Below are 27,622 nucleotides of genomic sequence, written 5' to 3' on the forward strand. Positions count from 1 at the left end.
TTACAGGAATGATCGAGGACAGAGCTCGAAACGAGTCGGGGGCGCAGAAGGGCGCTCGGAGCCCGAAGACGCTCCGACCCCGGGGCGACCCCACGAACCCTCGCCGACGCGAGGCCGAGCCGGCGCACGACCCGGCGAGCCCCGAGGGCAGCGCCTCAGGAAGGCGCCCGCGCTCGCGGGGGCGCGACGGCCGCTCCGGGTCCCGCGGGGACCGCCGGCCGGCGGGGGTCGCCGCCCTGCCCCGATCCCGGGCCGCAGGGACGCACGAGGGGCTCCGGCCTGAGGCGGGAACCTGGGAGCCGCGCGGCGGCCGCGGCGGGACGCGAAGGGGCCACGCCCCAGGGGGCCGGGCGTGCGCGCGACCCGGGGCGGGGGAGCGCGGGGCCCCGGCGGAGGGCGCGCCCCGGGGGCAGGGCGCAGCAGCGGCCGAGGGGCCGGGGAAGCGCAGACCGCCGCGGACCGAGCCTCGAGGCCCCCGCGCCCCGGCCGCAGGCGCGGCTCACCTGGGCACGACCCGGCAGACGGGCGTCCTGGGCCGCGCTCTCCGGCGCCCGCAGCGGAGGAGCCGACAGGGGCGCGCCTCAGCCGCATCCCTTTCCAGGGCGCAAGGCCGCCCCGGGGCGGGGACCCGGACACGGTCCTGCGCGGGGAGCGTCCCGACGGCCCGTCCACCCTCCGGAGCGCCGCCGCAGAGGACGCCGCCGGCCGGAGGGGCGCCCGCTTCGGGGGGCGGAGTCTGAGTCCCGTCGGCCCCCGGGCGGCGCAGTGCACGTCGGGATTTGTAGGACAAGGCGCGCTCGCGTCCCGTAGGATCCCGGGCAGCGCAGTGCACGTCGGGATTTGTAGGACAAGGCGCGCTCGGGTCCCGTAGGATCCCGGGCAGCGCAGTGCACGTCGGGATTTGTAGGAGAGGAAGCGCTCGGGTCCCGTGAGCCTCCGGGCGGCGCGATGCACGCCGGGCGTTGGAGTTCGGCCGAGTGACCCGTCGCGGTCCCCGGCGCCCTCTCCGGAGCGGGTGTCCGGGCGCAGACGCCGACGACCAGGACCGCTCGGCCGTGGCGGGGCGCGAGCGCAGACGGCCGGGCCGGCGGACGCCGGAGGCGCCGGGGAGCAGGGTAGGTGGCCCGCGGGGTCGCCTCCCACCGGCCCCTCCTGCGCGCTGCGGCCGAGGGAGCGCCGGGGACTGGGGCGCGCGGGTCACGGGAGCGGCGGGGTCTCCGGGCGGCCTGGGGCCGGGGGACTCCGCGGGGCGACGTCGCGCGGGGCCGGGGCGGAACCGCGGGGCAGCCGTCGTGCAGAGGTGCGGCGGGCGGGGCGGCCGGCAGGGGTCGCGGGGGTCCGCAGACGCGCGGCCCGGGGCGGTCGGAGGCCGAGGACTGCCCCGCAGGGCTGAAGGGGGGCGCGGCGACACCGGGGCCCGGAGCGGCCGACGCAGGGGGAGCTGGCGGCGGGCGGGAGGCCGCGAGGGCCGGCGCGGAAGCTTCTGGAACGAGACGTGGAGGCGGGGGCGGCGGGGGTCGCCCGGGTCCGGCGAGTTCGAGGACGCGCGGACGCCGGGCGGGCCGGACGGGCCGGGGTCGGGGCCGGGACTCGGCGGGGCCGGTGAGGTGCCCGCGGCGGGCGGAAGCCTCGGGAACGGGGGACGCGGGGCGCGGGCCGGACGGTGCGGGTCAGCGGGACGCGGGGCGCGGGGACCCCGGCGGGGGCGGGGACCGGTCGGGCCCGGGGCGCAGTGTCCTCGGGGCGCGCGACCGGCGGGGCTTTCGGAGCGGCGGCCGCGGCCCCGATGGCCGTGCGGGGAGGGTGGCGGCGTGAGGGCGAGGGAGGGAGCCGCGAGGGGGACCGGCGAGCCCGGACCGGGTCGCGGGGCTTGGGACCCGGCGGGCGGCCCCGGACGGCCCCGGGGCGGCGGGAGCGCGGCGCGCGGAGGAGGACGGAGCCGCCCGCGCCGGCGTGAAGACCCGGGAGCGCGTCGGGGGCGCGGACCGACTCCGCCCCCGCCGGCTGTCCGCGCCGAGGGACCGGTCGGCGTCCCGGGCCGCCCCGCCGCCCCAGCGGACGTTCTGTCCTGGTCAGAGCCTGGGCGGGGGCGCCGGGGGCTCCGTCGGGGAAGCGTCTGCCTTCGGCCGCGTCATGATGTCGGGGTCCTGGGGTCGGGCCCCGCGTCGGCCCCGCTCGGTGGGGAGCCCGCTTCTCGCTGCCCCTGCGAGCCGCTCCCCTGCGTGTGTTCTCTCTCGTCAAACAAATAAAAACCTTTAAAAAAAACAAAAACACCTTTTTTTTGTTGTTTTTTTTTTTTTTCATTTTGTGTCTGGGCAGTCTTGGTGCCCGGGTTCTATAGATGATTTTTCACAGTTGAAGCGCTTTAGACTTTTCCTATACTTCAGAGATTTAAAAAAAAATCTTTATTGGGTTGTCGCTGTTTTCACTCGGGAGTTTTATGTACCTTGACAGTGAAACAGGAGCGCCACGACCCCGAGACGCTGCTGACCTTCCTCGACGGCCTCAGGAGAGGGCTGTGAGCTGGAGGGCAGGCCTGGGCCGGCTGCCCCGGCCGGTCAGAGCGCGTTCTGTTCTGTCCCTGTCATTTTCTAGCTTATGAGACGTTCTTTCTTTCTAGAAAGCTTTATGCCGGTTCCTCTTTGGACCAGCTGCGACGTGTGAAGCCCGCGCGGTCTCTGTTCGGAGCCGCCGGGCATCGTTTTAGTGGCCGCGACTTTCTGGAGAAACCTGGGAGGCGTGACTCGTGCTGCTGTCCCTGTCGTGAGAATCCCTTTCCTGTTCCTTCTGGCAGCAGACGTGTTACGGGCTGAGCCTAGACCCAGGGCGGCTGCTGCTCACACCGAGCCAGTGCCCTGTGCGGCGAGGCACTTGGGATGGACGGAGAAGGGCGGCTTGTCTGGCTTCCCCCCACCCACTTGGTAACAACACAGTAACGATTCAAGCCACTTGGCCGGGCTGGGTCCGTGTCCTCCTGTGCCTCTTTTTCTAGAGTGTCCAGAGTGTGTTGTTCTTTACACTGTTGGTACAACCGTTTGGTCGTGTGGTACAAGTTCTAAGAGGTGTTGATCAGGGAAAGTCCCTCAAGACCAGACACGAGATCTTTCAGGCATCTGCCAACATTTACTTGGTGCAGATCCGTCAGCCGCGTGACTCGGGTGCAGCACGCTGGCTCCCTAACAGCGTGCCGGACTGTTGATTCGTCCTGGAGGTTCTAAGAGTGCCACACTGAAGGTTTTGTGGAAGCAGAACCCACATAACATAAAATCGGGTACTTTCAAGGGTGTGATCCAGTGGTCTTGAGTTCACCCACAGTACTGTGCTACCGCCACCTCCGCTGAGCTCCAGACCACTTCACGACCTTCAGGGAAACCCCACACTCATTGCGGGGTCACTCCCCACTCCGCATTCCCCGCCAGGCCCCGGACAGCCACTGCGCTGCTTCTGTCTGGAGACTGGCCTGCCCAGGTAGTTCCTGTAATGGACACGACATCTGGCCCTGCAGGTCTGACTTCTTTCACTTGCTGTAACGTCTTCAAACTTCGTCCACATCGTAGCGTTTTTCAGTATCTTGTTGACTGAGGTAAATTGTTTATGGGCACCAAATTTTATTTTACAACCATGACAGAAATTTAAAATCTAGCGCAGATGCGATTTGCCTCGTACTGATGCTACGAGCGTCGCTAAGTGGCGCGCGGGGTGGGTGTCGGACATCGCTCTCCACTGCGGTTTCGGAGGGCCCTGGCATTAGCTACGCTCCGTCAGGGAGGCCGTCGCCTTCAGCAGAGACGCCGCTCTCCTTTTGTCAGCCTACTGTCGACGCATATGAGATCTGTCCTGATTTAGCTAAATTCGATTGTACCAGAAAATACAACTTCAGGCTCTTTGTCTAGTTCTTTCCGTTGGCTCAATTTCAGGAAATAACGTACAGAATATATATTCTATATATTTCCCTAGAATCTAGATTAGGGTTAGAAAGTATAGCCCACAGACTCATTTCCCATGTGTGTAAATGAAGTTTTTTTGGTACACGGCTCCCCGGCCGTTGGCGCGTTGCGGAACTGGGTAGCTGCGACAGAGACGAGCCCCTCATCTGCCTTACTGGGCCTTCTAACTTAAGTCTCACCTCCCTTCCCCTCCGAAAAACCAGTCGATAGGCTTCATTGATCTGTGAAAAACCCCAAGTTTTATGCAAAACCACATGTTTTGCTGGAGAGAGGATCTGAGATTTTCTCCAGTTTCCAGAAGGGACCCAAGACCCCAGGTGACCAACAGCCCATGCTCCAGGCGGCCCGTGTTCTGCCTCCTCGGTGCTTCTGAGACCTGCTAGAACAGGGTCCTCTGGGTACGTTAAAAAATTGCTGGAGCCCAAAGACTTTGTTTACGTGAGTTGTAGTCATTGGGATTTACTGTTTTAGAAGTGACAATGGAAAGTTTAAAAACATTTGTATATTTAAAAACAACAATAATCGGCACAATAACAAAATAATAATCACATATTTGTGTTACATTTTTGCAAAGATCACAAGTCACACGTGGTCTCCACTGTGTTCCAGCGAGCATGAGAAAGGCAGATAATGACTTGGGATTGTTGTGAGGGGAGTTTTGTCTTGGTGTAAACCCCACGATGCCCAGACCGGACCTGGGCAGCTGCGTGGTATTCTGCTGAGGTCCTCTGCTCGAAGAAAGGGGTCCTGTCCAAAGAGGCTTTGGAAGCTTGCCGTGCCATTGCGGGGTTGGCCTGGCAGAGGGGCTGTTCTGCTGCAAAGGGCGGGAGGGGCACAGGGCGGTCACCCTTCCAGGAGTGACCACAGGGGCCACTCCTTTGGGTTTCAGTGCCGGGAGGAGCTGGGTCACCTCTGGGCCACTGACAGGTTTCTAAATCTTAGGAAAACAGAATCCTGTTTTCATCTTTGGTTTGGCAGCTGGGAAGCTCAGAGCCAAAGGGTTTGCCTGCGCTCAGCTCCCGGATGTGCTGTGTGTCTGAGTCTCACCCGACTTTCCACAGCAGAGCGCTGTGAGCTGTCCTTCACTGTGTGGCTCTGCAAACCCTCCGGTCCTTAGCTGAACAGGAGTAACTGTTGCAAGGACCTGTTTAGCAAGAGGTTTCCATTAAGGTTAAACAATGACCTTGTGGACCCCTTCACCTGTCGCCGCTCCCCTTCCCCCCGGGGACTTAACAACAAGTCCTGGAAGCAGCCCCGGGTAACAAGGCTGGAGTAGAAGGTGGGTCAGGGGTGGAGACATCGGATCAGTGGGCGCACTGTCTCCCCAGCTACCGAAGAGTATGGGCCCCGCCCTTTGGGCACCTTTTGGGCTCCAATTCTGACCAAGGTGATGGGTTGGTTCAAATGTCTACTAGGGTAAATTGTAATTCAGTTGGTCCCCGAGCACGACTGTGCAGCTTTCTCTGCGTGTTACAGTCTCATTGGCCACCTGTGTGCAGCCAGGCCCAACCGCATGGCCTTTGCCCTTAAAAGCTAGTCTGTGGGACACCTGGGTGGCTCAGTGGGTTAAGCTTCTGCCTTCAGTGCAGGTCGTGCTCCCACGGTCCTGGGATCGAGTCCCGCATCAGGCTCTCTGCTCAGCGGGGAGCCTGCTTTCCTTCCTCTCTCTGTGCCTGCCTCTCTGCCTGCTTGTGATCTCTCTCTGTCAAATAAATAAGTAAAAATCTTAAAAAAAAAAAAAGAAAAAGCTAGTCTGTGAAACAGAGAAAGGTCACTCTCTCTTGTAAGAGGCGTGGCCCTGAACGTTCTGTTAGATTCTTGATGCTTGGCGCGAAATACAGCGTTGCTTGACCTTCGCTTTATATTAGTCTCGCTCCTTTAATCAAGGACCCATTTTGGGGGGGCATAACTACTGTAAATCCGTTCAAGTGAAACTCTCCCTCCCGTATGGCCAGTGGAGTGTTTCAGAGCACTGGATCTGGTGCATTTGCATCTGTTGATTCACGAGGCTGGTGAGTCACTTTGATTACTGCTGTCCTTCCCCACCACCCCCCCCCCCCCCCCCCCCCCACCCCCCGGTCACCTGAGACAAGCCCAGACCTGGCTGGCCCTATCTGGAAGTCCGGGCGCGGTCTTCCTTCCTTACGGTCTAGATATAGTACAGAGACTCTTGTCTACAACCTCCCACAGCCTCTGCCCTGTTTCTCCGTTTATCTCTGCTTCACGTGCTCAGATGTTTCTGCGCTCCCTATGGTCACCTTTAGCCCTCACGGGCTTTTTGTGGCCGCTCAGGGACCGTGGTGAGCAGCGCCCACCACTGTGGTCAGTTACCTGCGTATGTTCTCAGCACTGTGGCTGCTGATCTTAAACAGGGAAGACCCGAGACATTGATGTTCACACACTGTGCAGCCCTTCTGCTCAGTAGAGCCTGGAATCAACCAACGCTGAAGAGGACCCTGCAGTGGGCTTTGGTCAGGGGCCAGGCCTGGGTCCAACACCCACCCTCACTGCGTCCCCGGGGCTCCTGTGTAAAGAGGGATTTTCCCGAGACTTAGGGAAAAAATAATGTGTTTTGTACAAATTGAAGGGTAGAGATCAAAGTGTACTTTGTGATAAAACACTGAATCTCATAATGGTTTGAAGGTCGCACTTTGCATATTTGTCTTTCCGTGGCTGTCATTTCAGTCTTCAGAAGACCCTGCAGTCTTCCCAACTGATGAAGAGCGAAACGTGTCGTCCCCGAGTTCTGCGGTGAGGCTGACCCAGGGGAAACAGCCAAGTCCAGCGAGAGCACCAGCAGCAGTCATGGGATGCTGAAGCTCTGGTCCGGTGGTGTTGGCTTTCCTGCTGCGTACACAGAGGTCATCTCGGAAGAGCAGGGGCCCGGGTTTATGGCATTTCCTCCCCGTGGCCTGCCGCATAGCGCAGGATGAGCGGAAAGTAGACGTGGCCACAGACGACTTTTTGCCGAACCAGACTCTTGCCTCCAGGCACCCATGAGAAGCGGGGTGGACAGGAAGAAGCTGGAGCAGCTGTACGACAGGTACAAAGGTAAGGTGGCCGGGGAGCGGGGGCAGGCGGCCGCAGCTCGCTTCCAGCTCCGGGGAACGGAGGGTGTAGTCTGGCTTCTTGTGCTGAGTTCTCAAGACCTCCAGAAGGTTCTTCCTCCTCTTTCTGGACTCAGCTGCAGCATCCAGCCTGTTGGAAAGGAACGTGGACCGGTGACAGAGAGCGGCGGGGCTGGGGTGATGGGACAGGGGTCTGGCGGCGACGGGGCCGTCCTGGGCGGGGTCCGTGGCGCGCGCGACGTGCCGCAGCACCGTGTCCTCGCCGTGCAGGGTGCTGTCCCGGGCACACTGCTGTGTGAGCTGGAGGGTTCTGGGGAGGAGGCAGGTGAAGAAGTAACTCCGGCCCCAGGGTAAAGTCACCTTTCTGCTCACACGTGCAGCCGCGCCGTGGGTCTGGAGCCCCTGCACTGTTGAGGAAGCGCAGGGGAAAGCTGCTACCAAGGAAACGTTGGCGCTTTGCATTGGGGACCGGTGCTGTTTCTTTGAAATCAGCACTTGGAGTGGAGCTTTCCCTGTCAGAGCACGACTGACCGTGCTGCCGGAGTCGGTCCCTGCCATGGGGCTGCTCGCGTCCGAGCCCCCGGCGGGACGTCAGGTGGCGTCTCATGTGTCCGTCGGCACTGGAGTCCATGGCAACAACTAGCCAGGGTTTATCTGTTTTTCTTTCTACCGGTTCCTGAGGTTAACCTTCTATTAACAGAATTTAAAGACAAAAACAAAAACCTCATTTAAACAAGTATTAACCCAAACAGAATAACTCCTGGGCTTTAAATTCTTATTTATGTATTCTTTTCTTATTTATTTATTTACAAAGATTTATTTATTTATTTGACAGACAGAGATCACAAGTAGGCAGAGAGGCAGGCAGAGAGAGAGAGGAGGAAGCAGGCTCCCCGCTGAGCAGAGAGCCCAATGCGGGGCTCGATCCCAGGACCCTGAGATCATGACCTGAGCTGAAGGCAGAGGCTTAACCCACTGAGCCACCCAGGTGCCCCTCTTTTTTTTTTTTAAATCCTTGGCACAAAATCATACTCTGATAGACCAGATTTGTTTGAAAAATGAAAAATCATTGTTTTTAATAAGCTTTAATATGCTTTAAGTTTTTTTGGCTAAGTTAATTGTGGAGCTAATTTTGTGAATCATGTGCTATGCAGATTCCTGAAGTGATTCTTTTTTTTTTTTTTGACAGAGAGAGAGAGCACGATCACAAGTAGGTAGAGAGGCAGGCAGAGAGAGAAGAGGAAGCCCGATGCGGGGCTCGATCCCAGGACCCTGAGATCACGACCTGAGCAGAAGGCAGAGGCTTCACCCACTGAGCCACCCGGGTGCCCCTCCTGAAGTGATTCAAATATGTCTTTAAAAGAAATACTTAGTGAGAGCTGCTTCTGTAGTTTAAGCAGCATCTTTTTATCATTTAATTTTATTCATGCACTTTCATTTAAAGTAGACACATTATGCAGTCATCTTGGGGTCTAGAAATAAATATGTTGTTCAAAGACTGGAGAAGATGAGTCCGTTGTTATGTTAATGTATGCAAATGAGCGCGCATTTCCGCAGCTCCTTTAACATAGTTCCCAGTGCACCTGAGATTTACCAGCTGCACTGAGGGCAGGTGTGCCCTTCGGGGCATCTGGGACTGTGGGAGCTCTGGGCTATAGGAAGGGTGAGGAGCAGAGGCGGCAGGACGGCTGTTCTCTCCTTATATGGGCAACAGGCTGCAGGAAGCCTGTGCTCTCGTTCGTTTAAATTACAGCATACCTTTTATTTTATTTTATTTTGGTGATGACATGTTTATAAAAATGTAGCATATAGTGCTAAAGTGACCACAGTTAAATTTTGTATGATGGAAGAAAAGTGTATCACATTTAATCTTCATTTGAGCAAAGAAGCTACAAATTTTCTATTGGTACCTTCCGAACAGCCAACAGAATTAACACGTGAGTCATTCTGTTGGAAATTACTCGTCCTAGTTTAGTGAGGTCTCACTGAGATTTTTCTAAGAGATTTTACTATCTGATTTTCTGATAAAGAAACTCTAAATTCCTTAATTTCATTTCTAAACCAGAAATGGGAAGTGAGGAAGTCCTGAGTTTCTAAGCTATTAAATGTGGATGCGTGAACTAAATGATTTTGCAACCTAAATGTACAGTAGCACTAAAATTATAGCAAATGAAATCACTTTAAAAAGAAAAACATCATGGGGCGCCTGGGTGGCTCAGTGGGTTAAGCCGCTGCCTTCGGCTCAGGTCATGATCTCAGGGTCCTGGGATCGAGCCCCACATCGGGCTCTCTGCTCAGCAGGGAGCCTGCTTCTCTCTCTCTCTGCCTGCCTCTCTGTCTACTTGTGATCTCTCTGTCAAATAAATAAATAAATAAATAAATCTAAAAAATAAAAAGAAAAACATCAGTTTCTTGTTTTGGCAGTGTTGTGGCAAAAACTTCCAATATTGTAAACACGTTATAGATGCAGTATTTTTTTTTTTTTTGCAGATTTTTAAAAATTTCTAAGTAATCTCTGCACCCAGTGTAGGGCTCAAATTTATGACCTTGACCTAAGAGTCACAAGTTCCCCACCTCGGCGCCCGCAATGCAGTGGTTTTGGTAGAGTTTGCCTTTGGGCAAACTAGAATTGTGTAAACCGGAATTTGTATTTTACTTTACGGAAATCAAATATTTTTGAAATGATGAAGTCTTCTCAAAGAAGCTGCAGTACTCTTTTTTCCTTCTCCTGAGTCCAGTAACCTTGATGTTTAAAATAGGGCTTTTATCTGGGTAAATTACTCTTTATTGCTGTTCCACGCACAGTAAGAAACCGTGTGCCATCGGTTGACGTCTCCAAGACACGCTTGCTCGGGCTGGGACTCCAACCACCCGTTAGTGCTACTTTTCAAAACAGCACAATTTCTTTCTCTCTTGATTTTAACTGTAGACCCACAAGATGAAAATAAAATTGGAATTGACGGGATTCAGCAGTTTTGTGATGACCTGAGCCTAGATCCTGCCAGTGTCAGCGTTTTGGTCATAGCCTGGAGGTTCGGGGCGGCGACGCAGTGCGAATTTAGCAAAAAGGAGTTCATGGCCGGTATGACAGAGCTTGGGTGAGTAAATTGGTCTTGGTTTAAATGTTTTTAAAAAGGATGGTACTTTCAACATTATTTTTCAACAACCTATAAACATTAATTTCAAATTAATTTATTTTCTGTGCGTATCTTATAAATTTTTTGTGCCTCTAATCTGCTCTATTAAGCCTTTCCAAGTAAAGTTTTATTTAATACTTTAATTCAGATTAATCCCTTTTGTAATTTACTTTTTTCTTTTTAAATTTTATCCTTCCAGTTTTGAATGTACAGCAGACATCAGGGTGTTTTTGTTTGTTTTCAGCCATTCATTTCTGGATTCTGTGTCCTAAATGTATTATTTGTGTTGCTATGTTAATCATCAATAAAATATCATTTTGGTTTTTTGCTTGTAACACTTCTCTGTTCTACTCACAGGGTGGGAATAAAAACTTCATAATAACTTAAGATGTTTCTCACTTGTCAGTTAAGTCGGAGAAGTAAGTGAAAGCATGTGACACAAATGTCTTCTGATCGTTAAGCTTACTGAGCTATCTCATAGGGTAGTATAAATGCCAACGTGCTTGCCTTGCTGATACTGTGATATTTCAGTGTTGACAGCTTAAACTGGCTTATTTTTAGCTGCTGAAGGAGCTGGAAAGTCTAAGTTAAACATGTTCTTAATGCGTGGATTATACAGCATCCCAGGGGAAAAAATAGAACATTCATTTGTTCTACTAAACTGATGCATGTGTGATATTTCTCAGCCTTGTCTGTGAGATGACAGACATTTGCAGGACTTACCCTATTGCCGCTGGTTGTGTAAGACCAAGCCGAAGACGTCACGGTGACCTGCGCGACAACATGTGGCTTCATGTTCTGTGCGCCAGGAACGCCTCGGAGGACTCAGGGAATGTTGGGATGGAAACACCTGTTAAAGCAGCATTCTCTCGGCCGGGCTGCCCTTTATCCCTTCTGCCGGAAGCTCCCCCAGGTGGGAGATTTGGGAATTAAGTGCTTCTTCTGGAAACACTTCCTGCCATTTCTTAGGCATTATCTAGAAATACGTCGTACAGGTAAATTTATAAAAGTCCTATTATCCTACTAAGTGTTAAAAGTTAAAAACATATTTTAAAGATTTTGAGTGTGAATCTTCCCAAAACGTGTTGGACAAATTCATGCCTCCCTATGCGGAGTACAGAGTATGACTGAAGATTGTAAGTTAGCACTGAGCAGAGGGGCTGCGCTCTGCGTCTCACAGGGCAGGTGAAAGGGACGGCCCTCTGTAGGCCTCTGTAGACCGTGTGCGCAGTGCAGTGCTTAGTACGTCGTAGAGACATCCTCGGTGCTTTTAGGGATGTAAAAGGTGGTTGTCATCTCAACAGCACTAAGCCTTAAAAAATATTTTGGGTTTACCTCGGCTACGTTACTATTTTTCACACATTTCCCCAGCCATTAACTCTTGACAGTGGTTGGAACACCTGCATTTAACAGTTGATGCTACATCCTTGCTCTGGAGGCTTGCAGATTCGTAAGTGATCTGAGTAAATGTTAAGAGATTCCTTGACGTCGTCGTGAAAACAAGAAGTGGATGCGCTGTGGACCCGCTTCTGGACTGCGTTGTACTCGGTGGGCCTCCCCGTGGCCCGTGGCACATGAGCTTTGCTCCTGTGGCACTGCACAAGTCTCGAAGCAAAGTCGTGGAGTCTTCCTACTTCCATCTGAAGATTGCTTGTCGGTGTTTGTCATTCCAATGGGGAGAGAAGATTCCTTTTAGCCGCTGACACTGAAGTTACCCGGTGAGCCTGAGACCATGTCTGCTCGGGCCCCACATGCAAGCCCGGGCCATGGCTAGAGATCGTGCGGGCTGGCTTGCACTCCTGTACAGGACACGGAATGCTCTAAAGTTTTCAGCAAAACGTGGGAGAATGTCTTTATTAAAACCCAGATCAAGGGACAGATTTTTAGAGAAGGGATAACAAGCACTAGCTGTAACGGATAAATGGCTGAGTTGGGCTTCGGCACAATTAAGAGCTCTCCTTAAGAAAAGACACTATTAAAAAGGCAGAACAGTGGGAGAAAATACTTGCTCTCTTTGTGTATGTTACAATCATTATAAAAATGGTAGTGTGTAATTTATGTCTAATTCCTAACAGAGTAAGAATAAAGTGATAAAAAATTCAACCCAGAAGAACATGAGATAAAGAACATAAGGAAAATCAGCTGCACGTAGGACAAGCAGCAAACACACGGCGGAATGGAGGCTTGGAAGCTGATGGGTCAGCATTTACCTGATCGCATGAAATGTGGGTGAACTAAATCCTGGATGGATTTTAGAAAATAACTATTGTGGATACGTTTACCATAGATGTGGTTAAAACATCAGGACACAGAACAATTTGAAGGATAAAAGTTGATGGAATTTGCAAACATTTAAGCAAAAAAAACGTGGTGTGGCTATGTCAATATTAAAATAAGCTTTAAAACAAGAAGTAATTCTAGGGATAATGAAGGACGTTTGATTATGGGGAAAGGTCTATTTCACATGGAAGGCAATGGATTATTTAAAGCAAAAATAAGCACTAAAGAGAAAGATACAAATCTACAATCAGAATGGGGAATTCTCACACACATCTTAGCAACTGATAGAATGAGGAGTGAAAAATCACTAAGGAAATAGGAAATTTGGGTGGCGCTACCAATGGCCTAATGGACATACTTGGAACATGGCTTTTGATATTGAAGAACACATACTCTTTTCAGAAGAGGAGTAGACAGTTTATAAATATGGATTACAAACTGTACTGTAAAACAAGCTGCAACAAATTTCAAAGGATTAAAATGATACAAAGTATGTTCTGACCACAATACAGTTAAGGTAGAACAAAAAGATAACTTGATAGGTTGAAGTGAGTGTGGTTATCGTATAGTCCTGAACAACCGTTGGGAGTAAGAAGATATTACAGTGGAAATTAGAAAATACTTTGAATCATGAAGAAAACGCTACACGTGAAAACTTGCAGGATTCAACTTCTTAAATGCATATTTTAGAAGGAAGAGTTGAAAATCAGTAAGAAAAGCATCCATCTCAAGCAGTAGAAAAAGAACAGGAAAATTAAACCCAAAGAGTACAGAGGGAATTAATTTTCTTAAACAGGCAGTAGTTTAAGGAAATAGAAATGAAACTAAAAGACAGAATCTATAAAGCCAGAAGGTTTCCATTTGAAAACACTTACAAAAATATTAGGTAACAAATAACCAACATGGAATGAGAAAGGAGACATCCCCGTAGATCTTATAGATGGTGCCATGTAAGAATATATCACCAACAGCCCTCTGCTAGCGAATGTGAGAAACTGGGTGCAAGAGAGGAGTTCTCTTAAAAATACAATTTACTGAAATGGACACATAAGTAGTTCTGTAGCTCTTAAATTTGAACTTGTAATTTAAAACCTTCTCAAAAAGAAAACAAATGGCCAGGATTGGTGCACCAGCACATCCTACAAAACATTTAATGAAGAGAATACCACCAACTTTGTCATGACAAAGTTTGTTATAGCCCAGGATTGTGAGACTTGTTTAACATTACAAAGTCAATCAGTGTCATGTATTAACAACAGAAAAGGGAGAGTTATCTCAAATCCATAAAATGGGTTTGATAAAATTCAATTCCATTCATAATTTTTTGACTTGAAAAATTGAAAAAAAATTTTTTTAATTTAAAAAAAGAGAGAATTTGGCACAAACCAGGAATACAAGGGACTGTCCTTAAGCTGACCTCCAATTCCTGCCAGATCCTATAGGATATATATGTAACTGGAACATGAATGCCTACTTTTATCAGCGTTGAACAGGAGGAGTTAGCTGGTCTGATCCATAGGTAGAATGTTCGAATCAATAAGTGAGTTTACCCAGACTGCAGGACCAAAGATCAGCAAACAAAAATCAGTCTTATTTTAAGAATGCTGAATGCAACAACACAACGAAGCAAAGTGAATGTAAAAAAATTTTTAAATTGTTTTCAGTAGCATCAGAAATACAAAACTCCTAGGATAAATCTGATTCAAGATGTGTGCTACCTCCAGAGAATAAATAACTCACTGAGACGCAGGAAACCTGAATGAATAGGGACATGAACTCATTCGTAGATTGGAACAATCAGTATTTTATCCCTAAATTTGTCTTTGAACTCAGTGAACTATCAGTCAAAAGCCCAATAAGTAGTAGTTTGTGTAATTTGACAGATGGATTTGGAATGTGTATGAAAATGCAGGCAGGACTAGTCAGCAGTTCTTAGCAAGGGGAGGGTTTGCTCTCTAAGCTGATTAGGACTTTTCAAGCTACAGTAATTAAGACTACAGGGCACTACTGCGGAGGTAATTGGGCCAGTGGGACAGGGCAGGGAACAAGAAACAAATCCATGTACACAGGCACCAGACGTATCGCCAAGGCAGCACTTCAGAGCAGTGAGGAAAGAAACCTTTTCAGTACACATTTCTGTGAGCCTTGGCTACTCACGCGGAGGAAAACTTACCCTGATCCCTACCTCACGCTGTGTGTAAAAAATCAGTTCCCAGTGGATCGTAGTTGTCTGTGTGAAAGCCTAAAGGCAAAAGCCAGAAGCCTCTGGGAAAATCAAGGAGAGAATATCTTTGGTGACCATGCTATAGGGAAAATCTGAACACAGCAAGCAAACACTGGGGAGAGGAAGACTGATAGGATGGATGCTAAAAGAAAGAACTGATCGTCAAGAAACACCACCAAGGAAGTGAAAAGGCAGTCCGTGTTCTGGGAGAGAGAACTTCAACCAAGCTTAGCTGACAAAGGCTTGTATCCTTCATATGTAAAGAAAGCCTGGGAAACAATAGGGAAAAGATACCTAACTGAAAATGGGCAGGAGACTTGAGAGGCACTTCACAAAAGAGAATTTCCAAGTAGCCAATCACAGCACAAGGCTTACTGACGTACGGGAAGTAGAGGTTAAAACTACAGCCGACTGTGAAACGGCTAAGGTAAGACACAGTCACACGTAACAGCGGGAATGGGGCGAACAGGAGCCCTGCTGTCCTGCTGGCAGAGACGTGAGGCGGACAGTTTCTGGAGACAGTGTGATACCACATCCCTGGAGGTTTGTGGACCTGGTGACCCAGCCGGCCCACTGGGGCTTGTGCCTAACCCAGCACACGTACGTGTGCACCAGGATGCATGTACGGAGACCCTTTTAACAGCCAGAAAACTAGAAACAGCCAGAATAGCTACCACCAGTGGGACACGTAAGTTAGGAAATCTGAATGCAGGGCCGTGCGCCTCAGCACAGAGAAGGACTCCCCTGAGCCGGCAGACCGGGGCCTCACAGACTCGGCATGGAAATCACACCGTGAGTTCCGTGACTGACAGAGTCGGGGCAGCTAACTGTTAAGCACTGCTCGTTTGGGGGTGATGCAGGCACGTGGGAGGGCCTGGAGCAGCCCCCCAGAGGGAAGGCCAGTGCTGGGAAAGGCGCTGCCCCAACCACCCTCCTTGGGGGTCCCGGGAGCTGTAGGCCTGCACCTCCTGGGCTCATGGCCACTGCTGTCCGGCGTTCTACCCCCTGCGAAGCCCCGCCAAGTGGGGCCACGCATCTCCGCGGCCTGCTCGTACTTTTCTGTGCCGGGGAGTCAAGCTACAAAGACAGATTTTACGGTTTCTTATTCTAGACTTCTGCTCTAAAGGCTTTTTAATTCTCTTATAATTAAAAGATTTTGTTTATTTATTTGAGAGAGAGAGACATGGGACAGGGAGAGCAGGAGTGGGGGAGGGGCAGAGAGGGGGAAGCAGCTTCCCGCCGGACAGGCAGCCCGATGCGGGGCTCGATCCCAGGACCCTGAGATCATGACCTGAGCCGAAGGCAGACGCTTCACTAAGCCCCCTAGGCGCCCCACTTTTTAATATTCTTAAAGGTTGTTGACTTCTTGGAGGAAAATCCAGTTTTATTATTTATCTATTTACTTATTTTAAGGTAATTTATTTTTTAAATTCCAGTCTAATTGATGTATTGTTCTAGTAGTTTCAGGTGAACCACGGAGCGATTAAACAGTCGTGCACCTGACTCAGCGCTCCTCCTGATAAGTGCCCGTGGTCTCACCCCGTCGCCACCTGGAAAAGCCAGTTTTCCAGCAGCGGCTCTGTGTCCCATCATGCTCGGAGTTTTGAGCTGAGCCGGAAGGAAGTGACCCCAAGCGGAGGAGCTCGAAGGCCGGCCCAGCGGCTCGGTGCCACGGGTGGGCGGGGGCAGAGGGGTCCGCCCGACGTGCCCCTCTGTCGTCAGGGCCTGGGCCTGCGTGTGGGTGAAAGCGGGCCTGTGCTCCAGCTCGCACAGGGAAGGCAAGCAGTCGTGGGCTTTGTTTTTTCCTTTATTTCTAGTTAGGGTGTAACACAGTGTAGAGTTCGCCCACTGCCGCCTACAGGTTGGAGGGTCGGTGTCTGAGCAGAGCTGTGTGGCCGTCACCACAGGCGGTTCTGGAATGCTGGGGTCCATTTCGCGGGGTCAGGAAGCCCGCCAGCGGTCTGCCTCCCCGACCCGAGCCTCGGGCCGCTGCAGCCCGTGGGAAGGCGCGGTTGCCTCGGCCACGGCGCGCTCTCTCCCCGCAGGTGCGACAGCACGGAGACGCTGCGGGCCGTTCTGCCAGCACTGGATCAGGAGCTGAAGGACCCGGTCACGTTTAAGGACTTTTATCAGTTTACCTTTTCCTTCGCTAAGAGCCCCGGGCAGAAGGGTTTAGGTGAGTGTCACGTCCGCCGTCCCGAGAAGTCACATCCTCGTGAGACCGAGAGGGGTCCGACCAGCCCCGTGTCGGTCCTGCCCCGCAGGGCTCTGCCGTAGCGGTCTCCTCCTGGCCCGCGGGGCCGGGGCACCCCCCACCCCCGCCACGCGGTGGTCACTCTCCACTTCTGGGTGTCAGTGTTTAAATGTCAAAATGTAAACTGATTTGCAAATGCTCCCTGTTCTGTTGCATTGACTCGCGGGTCAGAGAAATCAATCGTGTTGACAGAGTGTTTGCCTCAGGAGGTGCGTGACCCGCGGAGTCCAGGACCCAGGAGTCCTGTCCTGGTCTGGAGGCAGAACACGGTTCTGATGGGCCCCGGGTCACATGTCCATGCTTCTTGCCAAGTCGAACAGTTGTGCTGTAATATAACTTATTTTGGGAAATTCCTAACTTAAATTTTCAGTCTGTTTTGGTTTTTTTGAGGGCTTTATTCTGCTTATTTTCATTTGATTTCCTCCTGAGTACCATATAATTTATTTCTGTTTAATGTAACAGATATGGTTAGTTCAGTAAAATGTCTTACAGGTTTAGAGCGGGGCCTTACGTGGTCTTTAAATAGGCTTCAGCAGGTGCATTAGAATGTTTTGAAGAAGCCGCTCTCAAATATAAAGCACTATTATAAAGTAACCAGATTTAAGTAGGAAACCAAAAGAGGCTTGAGAATCCATGGATAGAAAATCCCACTGGAAACCGCTGATCTCAGGGCCCAATTTCACTCGTGCACGTTTGCAGGCGTGTGAGCCGTGTGCGTGTGAACCTTTTGGCCCCGTGCGTGTGAGCCTCCTGGCCCCGTGCGTGTGAGCCTCCTGACCCCGTGCGTGTGAGCCTCCTGACCCCGTGCGTGTGAGCCTCCTGGCCCCGTGCGTGTGAGCCTCCTGACCCCGTGCGTGTGAGCCTCCTGGCCCCGTGCGTGTGAGCCTCCTGACCCCGTGCGTGTGAGCCTCCTGACCCCGTGCGTGTGGGCCTCCTGACCCCGTGCGTGTGAGCCTCCTGGCCCCTTCTGTCTCGGACGCTCTTCCTCTCTCAGCACGTGAAATGCAGGTGCACGTTGAGAGGGTTTCTGTCCCAGAATGGGGGGCGCTCTTCTGTGCCAGAGCCAGGGCGGGGAGCAAACTACTCTGTCCCAGAGTTGGGGAGGGGGGAGGCTCTTCTGTCCCAGAATGGGGGTGGCAGGCTTTTTTGTCTCAGAACAGGACGGGGCGGGGGAGGGCGGGCAGGCTCTTCGGTCCCCCGGGGGAGGGGAGTGGTGTGACTTTGGTCAAGCTCACTGTGACCATTGGATGGTTGGAACATGGTCTTGCCCTGTGCGGTGGGGTCTCGATGACATCAGCCCCTGCCTTTTGCTCTCGCTCTGACACAGACAACGTTCGCCTCCTACCTGCCTGCCTCAAAGCCAGCTGGAAAGACTCCGTCCGCGGCCCTGGCTGTCTGAGGACACTTTGCACCTCCACTTTGCTTTCGTCTGAAAGATCGCGGCTCTGTTCCCAGCGGTACAGACTTACACACCCGGAAAATTCCGTCCTCGTGGCTGTTACCACCGTGGCACCGTGGCAGGGTCAGGGGGCCGCCAGGGAAGGCAGTGGGGTGTATATGGACGGCTTCCGAGGTGTGCATGGCCGTCAGAGGGGCCGTCTGCAAAAGAGGCAGAGGCGGGGCGAAGGCCGGGGGTCCCAGGCCGCTTCCTGAATCACCTGCCCTGCCATCTGGGCTAGCAGGCCTGGACGGCCAGCCTCTGGTTTATCCAACAGAAGGAGTAGTGTATTTTAATTATGTTAGGACAGCTAAGAAAAATGGGTAAAACATTAACTGCCTCCATGACACCCCATAAGGTGGCTGGTCCGCTGTGCGGTGGTGCTGGTGCTTGCCTGGGGCTGTCCCAGGCCGGCGCGCGCCTTCCGGCCTCCGGGGAGACTGTAGGCCGTGAGGGCCGTCTGCGTCGGCTCGCCTCGGCCAGCTTCTGTTGGGGACGCCCGCCGCTGCTTCTGCGACCGCCCACATCCGTCTGCCCGCCGTGGCCACCTCGGTCATTCTGTCACGCCTGGCGTGGAGGACGCTGGCGAGGCGATGCGTCACTCCCAGCGGCACGGCTCATCTAGGGACGGCCGGATAAGCGCTTGCTTCTGTGCCTCTTTCCCAGGCCGAGATCGCGGGCTGCTTCCCCGGCGTCCTTGGGAAAAGCCTCGCGGCTCGCGGCTCGCTCTGCCGCACGCACCGCCTTCCCCGTCCGCCGCTTTCCCTTGAGCCGCTGCCCGTCGGGCCTCCTTCCCGGGTCCTCCTGTCCTGGCTCTTTCTGAAGCCGCCGCTCCCGCTCCCGGTTCCCGAGCTTCGTCCTCGCCCGCGTCTCCGCGCACGTGGCTGTTCTCCGTGCCGGTCATTTCTGGATCTCTGCGCCTGCTTGAAACGGAAGGTCTCGCTCTCCTGGAGTGACCATCTGTTTGCAGTATCGTGTTTTCTTGGGATGAAGTGTCATGCTTTTTGCTCGCTCATTTTTATGTGAAATTACTTTCTTGGGCTTCTGAGATGCTGGTTCAGGGCACCTGTCGTCACCGAGGGAGCGCCAGACCCCTGCCCCTTGGCGCCACCTGCTCCCCGCCTGGTCTGTGCGGGGTCGACTCACGGCATGTGACCTTTTGTGGCTCGTTAATTGCTCTTACGACAGTGTTCTCCAGACTCCCCATGGCTGCGTGGTGTCCCTCCTTCTGAGGCTGAAAGACGGTCCCCACACACGCCACGTTTTGCTCACACGCTTCTCCACGGCGACACTCGGGTCGCGTCCGACTCTCACCCGCCGTGAGGAGTGCTGCCATGCATGCAGCTCGTCGCTTGGCTGCTCGAGCCCCTGCTTCTCCGCTCCGGGCCTTGTTGGCACACGGGTGACTGCGGGCTGTGCCACGAGGCCGTGCTGAGGTTCCCGAGGAGCCGCCGTACTGTTTCCACCGGAGCCTCTTGACCTTGACGCTGGCCGAGCAGTGGCGCCGTCTCCACGCCTTTGCCCTCACCGGTTACTTTCTGGGGGTTTCGATGTGGGGTTTTCCCAGTTTTTACGGTAGCCCTAATAGGTATGCCCAAGACTACTCTTTTATGGGCTGACATTTTACTTGTGGAACTAAAACTTTTGCTTTACCATCTCTGTTCCGATCCATTCCTTTCTCGGAGGCCGACGCGAAGCAACCGTTAGAGTTTATAGACTGTGGCTAGCGGTGCTGTGAGTGCATCGGGCCCGGCGTTGCCGGGCTTTTCTGGAGACCGACGCTCGGTGCTGGAGGGTCTGGCTGGGCTCGTGCTCTGCCCGCGGGCACCTGTAAGAAGGCCCCTCGATTGGGAAGGACTGGCACCCTTTCTGATATCGGGCAGGATTTCTTCCTAAGCTGCTTTTCTTCTCCTGACTTCTCTCTGTTTCCTGCTTTTCCCTGTGTCATACTCACCGGAACCAGAAATGCTCCTTCCACACGCTCCTCAAATTTGGCTAACTCAGGTCTGAGCTAATTATTATGCTTCCAAAGGGAAGCTTTGGTAGTGCTTTGTTTTGAGCAGCTTAATTCTTGGATCTTATTTCATTTCGGTTTTCAAAGTGATGATTAGTTTGATCCAAATTTCAAAATGGCAGCAGTTACTCTTGGCCGTGAAATGGTGGCCCTTGTGTCTGCTTCATTCTGTCACCGTAGGGTCTTCAGCGTAGCTAAGTTTCCGTTAGAAATGTTTACTTGTGCGTGTTGATACTTTGCAACATACGGGATTCTTCCCTTTTGATGTTCGAAGGAAAACGGCTGCGTTCACGGGCAGGGCAGGTGCTGCTTGCGAGAACGTCTGTCTGACGATTGCCGGGCCACCTTGCCGGCGCGGAGAACCAGGACGGAACTCGCCCAGCGTGACTTTATATCTTGGGCCGTGCACAGCGAGATCCACAGACCCGCAAGCCGGCATCACCTGGGGGCCCGCCGGGAGTGCGGGCTCTCGGGCTGTGCCTCACACGTGCCCAGCTCCTCAGAGCATGGTGGCCTCCTGCAGCGGTCATCTCTTGTTCCGCCGGATTCTCTGGGCCACAGATTTAGGCAGAACTCCGCCCACGGCTCTTCTGTGCCAGCGTTGGCGAGGAGTTCACGGAGTGGTCTCCTGGCCTGCAGGCCCTCCCCGAGGGGAAGGGGCAGAGATGGAGGCAGGGCAGGGCCCGGGGTAGGGGGGGTGCATCTCTGTTGACAATCTTTCAGAGTCACGAGGGTCTCCGTGTTCGACCGAGGGCAGCAGGCAGGGCTAGCAAGCCATCTCCTCTGTCCCGTGCGGCCAGTCTGCAGACTTCCTGGCCATCTCTTTCTCATTAAGACTCCAGCGTATTTAAGACTGAGAAAGTCTGTATTGACTTTAAACGGGGGGAATGTAGGCTTTTTATTTAAAGTTGGTGCTACTCATACTTTGCTTTGCGTCTGCGGTTTTCCTGGGCACCTCAGGTGGCGGCTTCACTTTCCTGTCTGACTCTTGCTTAACCCTGCCCCGCGCGGCGCTCAGACTCGCAGCCCTGAGACCAGGAGGCGCACGTTCAACCGACTGCGCCGGCCAGGTGTCCCTGCACTCCCGCTTCAGTCAGTTGCCAAGTGAGGCCAACCAAGAATTAGATGAAAATTTTCTGAAAAGTGGCTAGTTGGGTATTTTGCATTTAAAAGAATCCGTTACCTTAAGTTTTTATTTGTCTGTTTTTCACATTACTGCGTCCTGATGTTTGGACGTAAACACGTAATTAGGAAACCGTTTCATCACGACTGTGCTTTGTTGTGCACCTGAGATGAAAGGTTGTCCGCTCCAACGGGCAGGCTCAGCTCAGCCTCTTAATGCACTTGCTACGTCAAGCGTGCAGAAAGAAAAGATGTTTAAGTTACAGTAAGCAGAGAAGAGTCAGTATCCAAAAACTGGGGCTTAGGATAGCATTTCCTACAGTCCTAAACTTCAGCAACCCTGTTCTGTAAGACACCGTCTTCCCCGGAGCCGTGCAGTGAGGGTCCGTGTCGGGGAAGATGGACAGTGTGGACTCTGATACCCAGGCTGGAGCTAAGTGTCCGTCAGTGGACATTTTCTCCCCAGCCGTGGCCTTGAGAAAGCTGGAGACCTCGTAGCGCGCGGCTGACCTCTGAGTCTGACTCTTTCCGCTCCCGTGGTGGCGAATGGCAGGGCCACTTGGGAGGTCCTGGTAATAAATGACGCGTGCAAACGGTGTCCAGGCCAGTCCAGGCCGGTGTGAGGAAAGCCTGACGTATACGAGGATGCGTGTCTCCGGCACCGCTGTGATGACCGTTCGCACGTCTGAGTCACGGATGCGTAGACCCCCGAGCTCTCACATCACCGTTGCAGGAACATCTCTTCCTTAGGGGTTGGGCCTCATCTCACCCTTGGGGGAGAGTGCGGCGTTTTAGTGATTGAGTGAGTACCAGTGTGGTAGGAAGTGGTCATGTTTTGGGCAGTGGAAAGAGAAATTGGGATTTATTCACTGCTCTTTCTCTTTTTTGCCAGATTTAGAGATGGCTGTTGCATACTGGAATTTAGTCTTACCTGGGAGGTTTAAATTCTTAGATCTCTGGAACTCCTTCTTATTGGTAAGTGTCCTCCTGGCCCTTGCTGTGTGTGCCCAGTGGGAGGGGTCAGCCGATCACGAGGCTGTGTTGTCTGATCGAGGTGTTCCGGACGGGTGCTGGGTCATGGGAGTTCCGAACAGTGGCCATAAGGCCACGCTGCCATGCAGAGCACCATGGCCATGGAGCTCCAGGCAGGGCTGTCCCAAGGTTGGTGTCCGATCAGTTCAGAGAGCCACGCACAGACGCCCCAGGCAGGCTTTCAGATGCTCTACAGACCTGGGCCGTCCCCCACCCGCCACCTTTTCTGAGGGGCACCAACTAATCCTGTGCTTCCTCCGAGAAGCCTGGAATTGCTGAAGAACGCATCAGGCACACACACGCCCTGGACGTTGACTGGCCCCAGACTGGGCTGTTACCCGGTGTGCAGCACGCTCGTAGTCTGACACTTTTTTTTTTTTTTTTAAGATTTTTTATTTATTTATTTGTCAGGCATAGAGGGAGAGCGAGCGAGCGAGCACAGGCAGACAGAGAGGCAGGCAGAGGCAGAGGGAGAAGCAGGCTCCCTGCCGAGCAAGGAGCCTGATGCAGGACTCGATCCCAGGACGCTGGGATCATGACCTGAGCCGAAGGCAGCCGCCCAACCAACTGAGCCACCCAGGCGTCCCAGTCTGACACATTTTTAAACGTGGTTTTGAAGCCCAGAAGGAAACAGGAGGGCTAGCGGGCCCCTTGGGAGACGGCCTGTCTGTGCTGGCGGCCGGCCTCTGAGCAGCGCTGGGCCTTAGCGGGGCGGCCTCTCCTCGCCGGGAGGAGCACGGGAAGCAGGTGTCACGGTGGGAAGCGTGTGGAGCCTGGGGTCTTGCTGCAGGATAGTCACATGACGTCACTGTGCCCAGACCTACCGTGTCACTTCCTCCATGAACGTGTGAGGGGGGGCTTCTTGCAGCACAGACCCCGGCCCAGCGGGGGCCCAACCTCCCCTAGGGGTCCCGTGTGATTAGGGGCCTCCTTGAAGCGGCGTTGACTCTGCTCCGCCAATTACTAGTTTGGGGCCCGCAACCTCCATGGCCGACGTTCCCAGAGATGGGGCGGCAGGCGGCACCTTAGGAACGTGCCCAGAGCCCTGACAGGAGAGCAGGTAGAATCTTGGTGGAATGCTCCCAGGGCACGGGGGCTGCTGCTGAGTCCAGGCCTGACGTGTGGCTTTAGAGAAATGCACAAAGACGGGGTGAGCAGGGTGCGGGGTCCCTTGAGAGGGGAGCGCTATGCAGCCCGGGGGGGGGTCGGAGAGGACCATGCCTGCTGGGCGTGTGGGCAGGACCCCCGGGGGCCGCCTGCAGCTCAGGTATTGAATCTCATGCTTTTAGACCATCCCCCATCCTGGCATAGAGGGAAATAAATCGTGTTCAACTGCAGTTGCCTCTTGTCCTGCACTGGGTCTGAACCAGTGGGCGTGAGGTAGGCATGGAAAGGATCTGATTGAAATATAATCTTGGCATTTTACATGTTTATTCTGTTTTTAAATAAGTCTACTCTTGCCTGTCTGCCCGCCAGCCCTGTGTAGTTCCAGATTCATCCGGAAGCCTCCACTGTCCCTAACACCCAGCAGCGCGTGTGGTGCTGCTTGGTCCGCGCCAGACTGCGGACCCGGCCAACGGGACGGTCGGACTCTGGAGGGTCAGGTCTGTTTCTCACATCTGCGGTTCTTTCTCTCACGTATTAGGAACATCACAAACGATCAATCCCAAGGGACACTTGGAACCTTCTGCTAGATTTTGGAAACATGATTGCAGATGACATGTCTAACTATGACGAAGAAGGTACGGGAAGTCCTGCGGTTTCAGATGGTGGCCAGAACCGCGGCCGTGCGGGCTGCCCGTCCCTGCCCCCGGGGTGCCGGCCAGTGCCCCCCCACCCCCGGCTCCGTGCAGTGGGGGTGACGGCAATAATGATAGCCCCACTCTCGTGCGTCCGTCAGCCTCACAAAGGAAGAAGAGGGCTTCAGATGCGGTTTCAATCCAGAGGAGAGCGTCCCCTAAACTAAAGCATTTCCAAGGGGGCCGTGCGGGGGGGTCCTGTGGCCAAGCTGCACCCCCCCCCCGACCACCACACCATCCTGTCTTACCTCCCCTCATGCTGCTGACGTGGGTCTAAAGATTCCAGCGGGAACTTGACACACCCACGACTCCGTATCTCGTGGTGCCTCCGCCACCTGTCTCAGGACAGCCCATCAGGGAGCGCTTGCGGGCCTGCCATCCTGGGTGCCGTGCCACACTGGGGAGGGAGGCACAGTCTCGGCGTCCAACCTGGGGGCGGCCTCTGGGGCACCTCCTCACGTCCCTGCTCTTGGGGCTGCTCAGTGAAGGCTCACCGCCCAGGCGTGCATGTCTGTGGTTGTCCTCTGCCCGGGCACAGAGCGGCCTCTTGTCGACCGTGTGTGAGTGGACGGGTGCATGGTTGGCCATAGGCAGAAGCCCAGCTCCCGGGAGCTTAGCTGCGGTGGCGAGACGTGGCTCGTGTGCAGAGAAGGAGCTTACAGTGAGTGCGTGTCTGCCGGCGGGGGGGTCCCAGAATCTGGGGTGGTCCAGGCCACGGGGGATGTGGGGGCGGCCCGGGCTGGAGGGGGATGGCCCCGGGAGAAAAGGACACCCAGCTCTGGCCAGAGCAGGAAAAATGGGTTTCACTGGCCGATTCCTTCAGAGTAACAGGCTGGGACACTTAAAGTCACTTGAGCTCTTGGAATGCAGACATCGACTGTAAGAGAATGGTCTGAATATAGAGCTGTTGGTCTAAACTGTTGATTTAAAAAGAAAAAAAAAAAAAAACTGTGTGTTTGCTTTCGTGTAGGAGCATGGCCTGTGCTCATCGATGATTTCGTGGAGTACGCACGGCCGATCATCACGGGCGCCAAGCGCAGCCCTTTCTAGGCAGAAGATTACGATCCGTCGAGATCCTGAGAGGAGGTGCTTCCCGCACGGGGACGCTTCGCCGGTCACTGTGCCCAGGACGCTGGCCCTGGCAGTCGCTCTCGCCAGCCAGGGCGCTCGATTGACCTCCCCGGGCTGCAGAAAGGGCTGAGAAGGAGCACCTCAGAAGACGCTGCTTTGGACGCCAGCCGTGGCGTCCAGCCCGCTTTAGGAGTCCAGTTAGTCAGTCCCCGTCCATCCGATGAGGGGACCGCTGCATGGTCTGTATGCTACTTGAGAAAAAGGAACTGGAGCTGTTTGCAGAGTGGCCAGACCTTCTGCTGTGTTCGTGATGTACCATATTTCCAGCGGTGACCGCAGCTCCCGCCGGCTGCCCGTCACCCCCGTCACCTCCTGAAGACGTGCGACCGTGTCCTTGGTGGTGCCGTGCACTTCTGCTAGTCAGAGCTGGTGCCCGGCTGCCCTTACGAGCCTCTAGCAGGGCTGCCAACATTTTATAAACCTACCTGGTGCCAGGAATTCAAGATTCCTATTTTCTGAATTACCAAATATCTAGATTTGTTAGATCTATTTTTATTCTAATTCCCCGTAGATGCTCACGTGAAAGTCACTCGGTGGTTCTCGGTGTGTGGCGGTTTGTGCACTGACGCACACGTGGGCTGTGACTCCAGGGATGCAGTTGTCAACTGCTGACAAGTCGTGGGTCTTTTCCTTCCAACGTCATTTGAATGAGTTTCCTAAAAAGTTTTGTAAAGTATGTTTTTTAAAAAAATGTATTTTATAACATTTAAAAAGACATTCTTCCATATAAATTTTTTCTTTCACAAGCAATGGGTTATACGTTGGAACGGCACGAGGGTTGTTTCCCTGCAGCGGTCTGGGAGGCCCGTTGCCCACCCCAGGGCTGCGTGTGTGTTGCCAACGTCTCGTCACCTGTCACCCATGTGGAGACCTCCACCTCGTTTCTGCCAGAAGCCCGAGCTTGGCAAGCGCGGTCTGACTCTTCGTTGTCTGCTGGCAGAGGAGACTGTCCCACGAGGCCCACAGCCGGCCGGCCGAACGCGGAAGGCCCGTCTGGAGAAAGCTGCGTGTTCTAAAAATCACGGTGTGAACCCTGCCTCGCGCAGAAGGAGCTTCGCGTCACAAGTTCGTGGGGCAGACGAGTTGGTGTCACTTCACAGGAGGGAGGACATTCACTTCGGGTCTTCCGTATGTGGACAGTGTCCTGCCATGTGTGCTTGAGTTGGCGTTTCCAGAAGCATCCGGGCCAGCGGGGGTTTGCACACCCGCTGTGTGTGGACTGGGTGTACTTTGGGAGAGGAGTCTTTCACAGAGACAGCAGGCTGTGGAGGGGAGGAAAGAGGGCTCGGGGCCTGGATGCCAGCGTCAGGGCCGGGGTGGCTCCTCGTGAGACTCACGACCGAGTCATGCAGCTTCTCCTGGGCCTGCACATCTGCCGCTGCACGGGGACAGACAGGGTCGTCTCTGCTTGTGAGCCGGGGTTTCTGAGAGAGCACTGGTTTTGTAGAATTATCACCTCCTCAAGTTTAAGGCATCCTTTGGGGTCGCGGCTTCCTACCAGGTAAATGTTCTGCTCCGACGAGGCCGCAGAGCATGGTCATCTCGCACAGACCCTGGGTCCACGGCAGCTGCTACTTCTCAAGACTCAGTGTGGCAGGGCTCCCGTGGCTGCTCGTGGGGACGCAGCCGAACCCTGGGGCTCAGGCAGAGGCTCTGCAGAGAGCCGGCTGCTTTTTCTTCTGTGTATTTAAGGCATGCTTGTGTGCAAGTGCCAGGAGCTTCAGAAACATTAAAATAAATTATTTTCTCTGGTGTGGGGAGGTCTGTTCTCGGTTGCTCAGATGCTGGGTGCCCTGGGACCCCCAGGAGCCCAGCCCCTCTCAGGACACCCCCCGTGTGCGGCCTGCACCCCTGCTTAGATGGTCGTGTCCCACAGCGGACAGCCAGGCCAGGTGCTCCCCTTTCTGTCACCAGAGTGTGCCCACTAAGTGCTTGTTTCCATTGAAGATGAGAGAGGCTTTCCCTGAGCTATGGGCTCCTGTACCAGAACCCCGGGAGCGTGGACTGTGAACCGACAGGAATGCAGCGAGCAGCCGCGTGTAAGAGGCATAGTGAAGACACAGAGGACACGGGCACGTCTTCCCAGTCAGAGGCACGACTAAGCGCGGCAGTCCGGCTGCGTGGGGGGCGCGTGCCTGCGGCTCCGTGAGCTGCCGCAGGCTGTGGGCAGTGCCCA

The 27,622-nt window shown here is 54.0% G+C and overlaps 3 protein-coding genes across 9 annotated transcripts in view; 1 reads left to right on the forward strand and 2 right to left on the reverse strand.

Annotated features, from left to right (window-relative positions):
* The window catches only part of TMCO3 (transmembrane and coiled-coil domains 3), a 35,992-nt gene extending 35,240 nt beyond the window's left edge, over positions 1-752 (reverse strand). For 4 of the 6 annotated variants that reach the window (XM_045081254.1, XM_045081257.1, XM_045081256.1 and 1 more), the window contains exon 1: positions 504-752. The gene's annotated coding sequence lies outside the window, so the exon portion shown is untranslated. Of the gene's footprint in view, positions 1-4; positions 143-503 lie in introns of those variants that run through there. The other 2 variants (XM_045081258.1, XM_045081253.1) reach the window with 1 other exon arrangement.
* Positions 1-3,552, reverse strand: LOC123392396 (basic proline-rich protein-like). Its single transcript, XM_045081397.1, has 3 exons — positions 3,526-3,552; positions 1,202-2,004; positions 1-1,159 (listed from the first exon to the last, which is right to left on the reverse strand). The coding sequence occupies exons 1-3, from the start codon at positions 3,550-3,552 to the stop codon at positions 1-3; spliced, it is 1,989 nt and encodes a 662-aa protein (XP_044937332.1).
* DCUN1D2 (defective in cullin neddylation 1 domain containing 2) lies at positions 914-27,198 on the forward strand. Of its 2 annotated transcripts, XR_006607113.1 has the most exons (8): positions 914-1,115; positions 6,633-6,998; positions 9,945-10,113; positions 16,702-16,832; positions 18,238-18,367; positions 22,377-22,459; positions 23,993-24,120; positions 25,286-27,198. XR_006607113.1 is itself a non-coding variant. In XM_045081259.1 (7 exons), the coding sequence occupies exons 2-7, from the start codon at positions 6,944-6,946 to the stop codon at positions 25,363-25,365; spliced, it is 615 nt and encodes a 204-aa protein (XP_044937194.1). In that variant the 5' UTR covers positions 926-1,115; positions 6,633-6,943; the 3' UTR covers positions 25,366-27,198. The 2 variants fall into 2 exon arrangements, 1 of the variants encoding a protein (XP_044937194.1); XM_045081259.1 differs by lacking the exons at positions 18,238-18,367; positions 23,993-24,120 and adding an exon at positions 24,162-24,258 and having other exon boundaries at positions 926-1,115.
* The last annotated feature ends 424 nt before the right edge of the window (positions 27,199-27,622 follow it).

This window comes from Mustela putorius, unplaced genomic scaffold (genome assembly GCF_011764305.1).
Source record: "Mustela putorius furo isolate JIRA1106 unplaced genomic scaffold, ASM1176430v1.1 tig00000551_pilon_pilon_pilon, whole genome shotgun sequence".
NCBI lineage: Eukaryota > Metazoa > Chordata > Mammalia > Carnivora > Mustelidae > Mustela > Mustela putorius.

Excerpts from the sequence above, each read along its gene's own strand:
- LOC123392396 (XM_045081397.1), bottom strand. The coding sequence starts at position 3,552 with ATGTGGACGAAGTTTGAAGACGTTACA. Across the intron at positions 2,005-3,525 it reads CGAAGTTTGAAGACGTTACA|CCGGCGGGGGCGGAGTCGGT; the intron begins GCAAGTGAAAGA and ends CGGCGCGGACAG. Across the intron at positions 1,160-1,201 it reads CCGGAGACCCCGCCGCTCCC|CGCGCAGGAGGGGCCGGTGG; the intron begins GTGACCCGCGCG and ends CCTCGGCCGCAG.
- DCUN1D2 (XM_045081259.1), top strand. The coding sequence starts at position 6,944 with ATGAGAAGCGGGGTGGACAGGAAGAAGCTGGAGCAGCTGTACGACAGG. Across the intron at positions 10,114-16,701 it reads GCCGGTATGACAGAGCTTGG|GTGCGACAGCACGGAGACGC; the intron begins GTGAGTAAATTG and ends CTCTCCCCGCAG. Across the intron at positions 16,833-22,376 it reads CCCCGGGCAGAAGGGTTTAG|ATTTAGAGATGGCTGTTGCA; the intron begins GTGAGTGTCACG and ends CTTTTTTGCCAG.